At 46.9% G+C, this 9,370-nt stretch overlaps 3 protein-coding genes across 3 annotated transcripts in view; 1 reads left to right on the top strand and 2 right to left on the bottom strand.

Annotated features, from left to right (window-relative positions):
- Positions 1-390, bottom strand: part of TSR1 (TSR1, ribosome maturation factor) — a 7,085-nt gene extending 6,695 nt beyond the window's left edge. Inside the window, exon 1 of the mRNA XM_026861845.1 lies at positions 373-390. Within this exon, the coding sequence (XP_026717646.1) occupies positions 373-390 (18 nt within the window). The remainder of the gene's footprint in view (positions 1-372) is intronic.
- Positions 391-2,060: 1,670 nt separating this feature from the next.
- On the bottom strand, positions 2,061-9,216 carry POLDIP2 (DNA polymerase delta interacting protein 2; the record flags this gene model as incomplete). Its single annotated transcript, XM_026861844.1, has 10 exons — positions 2,061-2,523; positions 4,050-4,129; positions 4,453-4,578; positions 4,764-4,790; positions 5,802-5,938; positions 6,176-6,283; positions 6,857-6,932; positions 7,400-7,496; positions 8,291-8,388; positions 9,046-9,216. Coding segments are annotated over 10 exons (1,035 nt in total), but the record flags the coding sequence as incomplete, so codon positions are not given.
- A 6-nt stretch (positions 9,217-9,222) lies between these two features.
- The window catches only part of TMEM199 (transmembrane protein 199), a 3,286-nt gene continuing 3,138 nt past the window's right edge, over positions 9,223-9,370 (top strand). The window contains exon 1 of the mRNA XM_026861843.1: positions 9,223-9,243. Within this exon, the coding sequence (XP_026717644.1) occupies positions 9,223-9,243 (21 nt within the window). The remainder of the gene's footprint in view (positions 9,244-9,370) is intronic.

Raw genomic sequence — 9,370 nt, 5'->3', positions numbered from 1 at the left:
AGAGACAGAGGCTGGTGCCGGTCAGCGCCGCGGCGAGGGGGAATGAGAGGCAGGAGCGACAGGCGTTCTTCAGCGCTTTATTGATTAGTTCTTTGTACAGGTATTTACACAAGGGAGGAAAGAGCCCGCCCACGCTCTGGAAACAGTCCTGCGGAAAGCAGCAGTTGAGGAAAGGCCCTCCCCGAGCCCCAGGCCTCTCAGCATCGCACCCTGGAGCAGGTGGGGGGTTCCCTCTCTGCCCCCCTCCACAAAGACTGATGGAACCAAAACATTTCTACTCTTCGTCCCAGCTCCATCTGTTACCGGCAGCACTGGTCACCTCGGTTCTTGCCAGTCATTTTCCAGCCAAGAATGTCTCTTCCCAGGCCATACCTTGCCCCAGTGGCACATCACACCAAACACACCACAGGCACCTTGCAGCTGCAAAAGCTGCTCTGCCTGGTGCTGGCAGAGCCCCTGCTCCAGGACCACGCCATTGCTCCAGAGTACAACCCTCTCTGCTTGTTACTGAAAGCATTAGATCCACAGCACCCCAGAAACACAGGCAGGTGAGCAAGAAGGGTAAACATTTACAGCAGTGTTGCAATTACAAGGGAGAGGCAGAGCAGCTGCTACTCCGATCCCAAGTGAGCAACGGCATGGGAGGGAAAAAGCAGGTTCCTACAGTCCCTGCTTCCTCTGAACTAGAGGTAAGGTCTCTCTCTTTTCCTCCTGTGAAGAAATCAGCATGACAGCAGCAACATGGGGTTGTCAACTGTGGGCTGTTCTTTAGATCCTTTTCTGCCCCTAAAAGCAGGCTGGCTGTCTAAACCTTTCAAACTAAAAGCCATGTAGATAGCATGACCTACCTGACAGGAAGGAAGACAAAAAAAATTAAAGAGACCAGAGGCAAATAAACACTGTTTAAGCAGTGGTAATTAAGTCGCTCTATGCAGGTGGTGGCTGCAGGACACCATGCAAGTCTCTCCCACTGTCATTTCTGAAGACTGTTTGTCCATCAGCCAAGACAGCACAGCCTTGGAGAGCCAAATGCAAAGAGGCTGCTCAGAGGGGACTTGGGGAGGAGGGAATAACTAGGATACTTACAAATCAAGAAAAACAATATTCCCATGAGTTAGTTCTACCTCATCATTTAAGCAAGATCAGGGAAAGAAGTAAGGTTTGAAGTTTTCTGCCTAGGGTTCCTATCACAAAGCCAACCACCTCTGTCCCTGTGTCACTCAGAAGTCTGGAAACCCAGAGACAGCCAGAAGGGTCCCACCACAGAGGCTGATGTCTCTCCAGATCTCTGCACTCCTCAGAGCAGCTGAGAGCTGCTCTGGCTTGTAAGAAAAGCTAATGCCTGATTTGCACTTCACATGAAAAGCAGAATTCCCACAAATCCACATCTTAAGCTTACAGCTGTTTTGCTGACCTGTGCAGTTCTGCAGGGCCCTCCACACGGATTACCAAAAAGCACAAAAAAAAAAAAAATAAAAAAAAAAATCACAACCTGCCAAGATGAACAAGCAGAAGCAGAAAGCCAAGCACCAACCTCACTGCAGCTGACAGCACTGCAGGTTAGAACAAGCTCTTCCTGCCAAAGCAGAAACTACCAAGGAAATAGTTACAGCTGCAGCATGAGCAGTTTGGACACATGTCGCTGCAGCAAGGCAAACCCTTGCAGGGGCAGGGTCCCCTTCAGCTCTCCTGTACTATCACAACACACAGCTCGGTGCTCTACTCACACAAGACATCACAGCAGCCTGCTCAGCACCACCTGCCAACCCACCTTCCCCAACAAAACGGGCTTCGCGTCGCTCCAGCGCGCAGCCCAGACAAATAATGCAACGAGTGGAGCTCACAGGCTGCTCCACCACGCACTGGCTCCATCCCAGAAAGCAGCTGCATGGCAGGAAAGCTGAGCTCACATTCCTGCTCCCTAAAACAAGCCTCACTGCTGCCTTCTGAAGCAGCAAGAAGTCTGGGCTGACTCCGCTGTGCATATGGGCGAGGGGGGAGCAACAAGCCGGGGCAGGCTGGATGCAAAGCCTAGGCCTTGGTTTATAAAGGAAGACTGGTTGCAACTGGAAGGGCCAGTTTATTAGAGAAACCTCACATTGCAGAGAATTCACAACACAGTGGAAAGGGTCCAGGCCTGCTGAGGGGGCCAATCTTCTGCAGGAGCACAGATCTACGTCCCCCAGCTCCAATCCCAGCAGGTGCCACAAAGGGAAGGGTTAACTGTAACACAGCTTATGTTTACAAGCTGGTATTAAAAGTTCAAAAAAAGCCTCCCCATTAGACAACAGTTAAAACAAAAATGGTTTAAAATGTTTAAAAGCTCTGTGTTCTTGACTGCAGCATATTGGGGAGGCAAAGGTCTACAACACACACAGGTCTCTCTGGGTCTCAGCATTCGGTCTGCTCTACCAGTGAAGGCCAGAGGGGGGGGTCTTCTCGTCTTTGTTGCTTTCCAGAGAAAAGGGTGGGATTCGGACATCAAAGTGGGAGCCATCAGGCCTCTCAAATCGAAAAGTACCCCTGCAAAATAACAGCAGAGATCACGCTGAGGCCAGAGACAAACACAACTAGGAACTGTCAGCAAGAAAGTAAGACATGAGCTCTTTCCATATCCTGCGTGGGGGCTCCAGGGCTGCATTTGCAAGGCCCATCCAGCAGCAAGTACACCAGTTCAGCAGCAAGGACATCTGCCTGCCAAGATGACTCATTTATTGGAAGACTCCTGGGCGGTTTACACTGCATCTCTAATATACATTTCCTGAATAAAGATGTCATAATTGGAGCCTCCAGGAGGTAAGTGCACTCCACGCATCTGCAGCAGTGTTTACCTAACTCCCACTCCACAGGAGACAGAACCATCTGAGCTATTTTTACAAACTGATTACATGTAAATTCAGATTTGTATTTCTTGGCAGAAGCTCCACTGGTTAAGAAGTCTACAACAATATGAAATCCCATCACAGATGTAATTTGGAATAGCTTCTGCTTTGCATTTCAGAAAGGGCATTTTGGAACTGAATCTGCCTGTCCTTGTACAAACAAAGAATTTGTTTACTGCCCTGAACTACAGATGACTGTACTGCAGAACATGACTTGGGCAAGGATCACGGAGACAAACTAACAGGTTCTTATGATGGGGAGGACACAATGAAACAACCCAAGTCAAGCTGAGCAGCTTCTGAGCTGCAGAACCTTTGTCTCTTTCTCTTCAGGATGCAGGCAGAGAGGGAAAAAAACCTTCTAAACAAGCTAGGTTTATTCCCCAAGGCATGCATTCAGGCAATTCAAAATGCTTAACATGGCAAACAAGGGTGTATCCTCTAGGCAAAGGGCTGCTCTCTTGCTTTTCCCAACTCAAAGGCAGTTCCAAGGCAGCTTAACTATGAAACAGATTCACTTAAAAAATGCAAGCCAGAAAGACCTGTCATATGAAAGGCAAGAGGTGGCTGTGCATTTCTAAAATACAAAACAAATGGAAATTGCTTTAACCCTGTGGCACAGGAAAACAAAAACTCAGCTGAGCACTTTCCTACCTGCACTCAGTCAAGAGGAGACTTGACCACCAGTGAGACCAAAGGCCTTATCTGGCCTAAACTGGGAATAACCCCACATGCCAGTTCCTTGTGGACACAGAACTGCACAGTTTCACTCAGGAATAGAATCAAAGCCCAGTACTCTCCAAAGAGAGGGGATACCAGGGCACACATTCCTGCTGCCCAGAGAAACACCAGCACGAAGTCTTGCCTCTTCCACCAAGGACTGAAAGGGACAGAAACCCACTTCATGTCTTTTCAAATCCAGTCTAGCACAGACCACAGAAGGAAAACAAATTAGCCTGGAACCTCTCTTTATGCAGAGAATCAACAGATCTTATCACTAACTGGGATACTGCTATAGAGAAGCTCATAAAAATTTTAACTAATACATTCCATCCAGTCCACTTCCACCCACCTTCCAGCCGTAACTCCAGACTGCAAACTGCGTCCCAGCTCAGCACTGTGGGGTCCTACATCTAAACCACTACTGCAGTAATAAGTGCTTCTTACCACATGTGACCACTGGATGCCTGCAGGGAGACGTGACTGCTGTACTGAAATGCCGGCTGTTCTTTGGATAAAACTGGCTCCTGAGAAGACAAGAAGAGACCACTCTGCATCAACAACAGATCTTAACGTTTCTCCACAGACAAGCATCAACAGGAAGTTTACACAGCGAGATCCACACCTGAACATCGCTACCAATTACATGGAAAACAACTCCCCAAAACTCCATATTATCCCGGTTCATGCACACTAACAACAGATGAAAGGCTCGCGATTTCTTTTTTATTGCCAGTTTCCTATTCCATCTGTTTCTACTGCCCAGTAAGCAATGTACTGGCAAACCAACTCAAGCAAAAGGACTCCAGCAAGTGGCTGCACTTCCCAGAAGCAGCTACACAACACTTACCCTTCCTACAACGCCGCGGCCCCTGACTGTTTCCAAGGTGCCAGACAAGCTGAATATCCTCCAGTGCCGTTCTCTGAGTTGTACCACTTCGCTGTCAAGGTTCTCCAAGCGAATACAGTAGCGCCACTGGACAAAAGAAAGACTGTTATCAAGAACTGGAATCAGCTGCAAACAGTTGATAAACCACAGCTGATACTGGGAAACAGTTGCCAGGCGAGGATTATTCTCCCTCAGAGCTTATCAAAGAGCAACGATGCCACAGCAAATAAACTCCTTCCCTTTAGCTGCTTCTTGAAACGAAAGGCACTTACCCAGTAGACGTGGGAATTCTGGGCTTCCTGTCAAGAGAAACAAAAGATGTTAGCAGCTGCCCTTCAATGCTCAGTGCCAAAACCTCTTCAGCTGTCAGCACAGCACAAAGCACAGGGGCTCTCGCTCCATGCCAGATCAATGCAGACAAGTCATGTGAGCACAAGGCCAGCTGCTCTCGGAAGTAGTTCATTGGTTACTGCCTGGCACCGGCTCTGCTCCAGACAGGTAATCATGAGGTGGGAGATTTGCAAGGATCTCGTGACTACGGAGGGTTGATCCCCATGTTAATTAAGCACTTTCTATAGATCTAGAAACACTCATTTCAGTGCCTTCAGGCACCTGTTTTTCTGACAATGTTAGGGCAAACATCACTTGGGCTTCACAGAAGCTGCAAATCCACACCAAAATGTCCACCTGCCATGGCACAGGCTCCCCAGCAGCTGTGCTTGTCTGGACTTGGAAATCAAACTGCTGCAGAAATTCCCAGCCCTCCCACTCAGAAATCTATTGGAGCCTCATCATTTTGGATGGTCCACATGAAGGTGTGATACTATAAAGAACACACAGTTATCAGCTAAATCCAGAAAGCTTTAGCCAAATGCTCTAACCCACATTAGAACCAGGAAATGGGCAGCCACCTACAGCACCTCATCACTGGGCAGGACAACAGACATGTTTGTCGTTACAGGGCAGATGGCCTTGGTGCCACCTTATGCACACACCCATCTGTGACTGAGGCAGTGAAGGACCGATTCACAAGCCTTCTTAAATATCCTGCTGACACTGTTCTGCAGAACACTCCAGGGTATTTCCCATCCTACAAATAACAACCAAAAGCCAACCTGCAGTAGCCATTCTCCAAAAATGTGTGGCAAAAGTTCCATGTTCATAACTCTGCTGGACATCGACAATGAAAATCGCAACTGTGATTAAAGTCATTTCACCAGTAAGCAGCAGGTACCCTCAGTCAGTACACATCTTAGAAAAATATGCAAGTTAAAGCAGAAAGAACATAGAGACATGCAACACAGACCTACCCTCATGCCCATATAGAAAGGGATGACTGTGACGCGGATGTTCTCTGTGGTTTCTCGGTGCACATCAGAGAGCTCTAGCCAAGGGTGATTCTTCTCCTGCCACGCACACAGTGTATCCCTCGCTACAAAAGGTGGAACTGCAAGGAGGGAAAAATGACAATTTCTGAGGAGAGGCACACTGTATCTGGAGTGCTCTCCCCAGGAAGGGATGCCTTTCACAGTTATAAAAATTATTTAAAGGAAGCTTTACTGTGACAAAACCCAGACCAGACCATGATTTTTACACTGTATCTAAAATGATGGGTTCTGGGTACTTGTTATAGAGTACCTCAAGCACCTGGCTCAGAAGAGTTCCCTCTGAAGCCAGAAATTACCTTTTGTTTGGTCGTACATAAGAAACCTCTCAAAAAGCTCATGCTGGATGGGCACTTGATCAGTGGAGCTGTAGGGGAGGATATCTTCATGGCTTACATAGTCTAAACCTGAAAAAATAACCAACAAAAGCCACTGAAATTCCCCAGTGAAAAGCAGCTCAAGTGTCTCCCAAAAGGATAAATGGATTACTCTACCGAGATGTTAAGATTCTGGCAGCAGTAGCTAGAATTGCATGCAATGGAGGAAATAGGCCAGTAATAACCCTTGGCAGCATTCCCCTGTAAGATTTCTCCAAGACACACTGCCTTGGAAGTGGCTGCACTGCCACAAAAGGATTTGGGGCAGGAAACATACAAGACCAGCAGAGATCTAGCTGTCCTGGTAACAAAGTAGAATGGCCTGTACCCAACAGGTTATGTGTATGGGATCTATGTCTCAAGAGCACAAAGTAGGCATGCTTGTGTCTGCTCAGAGTGTGCCCAGCTTCCATCTATCCAAAAGGGCTTCACGGACTTTAGTCATTCTGTTGTTTCTAGCACAGCCCCAAACTACAGACAGATCCTCCATGGAACGCCCTGTAGGTACCACTGCTTCCCTGGCAGGAGGTGACTGTTGGTGACTCTGACCTCAGTTCATGACAATCCACATCTCCACAGAGGTTGAAGGTGTATTTTACTCACCTGGTATGGCATAGAGGGCCCTGCTGTCGTCATGATTTGCCAGGAATGTCACTGCTTCCGTCTGTGATCTCTGGGACTGAGAAAAAGGGAAGTTTATGTCTTTGTGTGGATTGTCATGGGCCAGTTTCCAGCCGCATTTCAGTTCATTATTTGTGGTTTCTAAAGTGTGTAATGTTTATTTTACTTCACCAATTCACCTCAGAATATTTCTCCTTTTAATACCTCTAGATTAGTTCTTCACTCAAACAAGGGAAGAGCATTTTCACTGCTGCGACCCACATTCATAATGTCCTGTGTGCAACAGAGTAAGAATGCCAACAGGATGAGAAAGTGAGGTTGGAAAGGGGACACATGATCCAGAAAACAGTCATATGACATTCCAGGTTATCTTTCTCGGGGAAAATACGACTTGGAGAAAAAAATTGTCTTAAAAGTCCAAACAATCAAGTTAGTGATCACAGCCATTTTCTGTCAGTGCCTATGTAAAGCATTCATAGAGGAGAAGATATTTCAGTTTCAATACCAAGTTGACCAGTTACTTACTATATGTGGACAATCCCGGGCATCTATTAGCACCTGATAGTAAGTATGCGTTTTGCCCTTGACCTCTTTGGAACCATGGCCTGCTGCGTTCTCGCTTCTAAAAAGAAAAGCAGAGTGCTGAGCTCAGGTGCAGGACGGCAGCAAACTGCTGTTACCAGGACCAAGCACATTCATAAACAATGATTTTTTTAAAAAAATAAATGTCACAGTCTGTAATTATTCAATTCCATCCAAATTAAACTCACATCAGCTACCCATACAACAACAGAGGAGCCGAGATGACAATCAACAGTGATTGTCACAGGCAAAGCAGCTGTTTTCAGATGTCTCAGAAGTTCTTCCTGCTCAGTCCAATCTCCTGTTTGGGGTGAGTATTTCTAATGCCCTCTGATTCCCTCTCTTACTCCTCACTCTTTCCCAGCACACCTCCAACACAAGCCAGGGGGCAAACGGATGGAAGAGGAGAGAGAATCAAACAGCGACTCAGTCCACAGGAAGGACGAACTTGGCCTAGTGGGCTGAAACTGGGGAGGCAGCTGACTCCAAATCCAACTCCCTGGCAATCTACAGAAGCAGCAGCCTGCAATTTTAACACAGGAGCCTGTACTTAACTCAAAAAGCAACACAAGGGGATTATTTATGATAAAAAAATGTCAGGAACATTTTTATTTTTTTTTTTACATTTCCTACACACACACTCTCATCCTTCATACTTCCATCCTGCCTCTAATTAACACAAAATTAATACTCATGCAATGTCTCTTCTAGTTTATATTCATGCAAAACAGACCCATACCATTGTCCTCCTTAAAAAGACTTGTTTAGCCCTACCAGGAAACTCACTACAAAATGTAACAATACAACAACATATAAACCAGAACAAATCCTTACTTTTCCGTGACAGGAGAAGCTACATCTCGATCGTAGAGCCTTGCTTGCCAAGGAAACAGGACTATTCCTCGATAGCCAAACACACTGTGAAGAAATAGCTGAAAGGAACAAATAATTGCATTTGAATACATAGCGATTACATACTACAAAAATGAGGCCAAAAGCTTTTCTGATAGTATTTTAAGAAGTCTGTTAACTGAGGTAAAACTATAAACATTTACAAAGAGTATAACTGTGTGAGATGAGAATACAGGGAGAATCACCACTGTGTGAAGCCAAAGCAGAATATAAACAGTCTGGGATGAAAGAAGAAATTCATGTCATCTCTGTTCCACAAAAGTGAATGACTAAACCAGTAATGAAGTAACAGAACAGGAGAAATGCAGAAAGGAAACCAGCCTGGAGAGACCACTCAGGAACATGGAAAAAGATCTGTGAGTCATAAGCACAGACATGACAAGTTTTGTTGTTATATCTCAAATTCAGTGATTATCTCTTCTGCTCTCAGAGGGAGAAAACCCTTCAATAAGACCAGCAGAGCAAATGCCATTGTAGGAACAGTTGTGTCATGCTGCAGATTCTTATCAACTTGCTACTGTCAGATGACTGACAAACTGCAGACACAGCAGAGACAGGGAGCACTGAACTGTGAAACTTCTGGCCTGATACAACACAGCAGCCTCCTTACAGGTAAATCACTCAGCTACCCGATATCTGGGCCTGCAGGGTCAGCTCTGCTCCCCAGAACCACTTACCTGTCCTGTCTCGTATTTGCCATGCTGCTTCGGTGCCTCAAACACCCCCACGGTCTCCAGCACTTTGCCCTCTGGACGGTTCCTAGGAGCAGAGAGGTAGCTTTGTTGGCGTGCAGGGCCTAAACACTCTCCAGACCAGGCAGCGCACAACACCTGAGCCCCAGGCGCTGGCCAGGAATGACCCCCCCGCCCCCCCCAGTACCTCCCTTGGGTACCCCCACAGAGAGCCCCACTATGCACAAGACTTCCCAGTCACCCCCCCTTACCTGCCGCCCCCCCCACCCTTTGCCAGTCACAACTCCCCTGGACACCCCCCTGCCCAGTT

This window comes from Athene cunicularia (assembly GCF_003259725.1).
Source record: "Athene cunicularia isolate RWA chromosome 19 unlocalized genomic scaffold, athCun1 chr19_part1, whole genome shotgun sequence".
In the NCBI taxonomy this organism is placed as follows: domain Eukaryota; kingdom Metazoa; phylum Chordata; class Aves; order Strigiformes; family Strigidae; genus Athene; species Athene cunicularia.
This window is presented reverse-complemented; position numbering and strand designations above follow the sequence as displayed.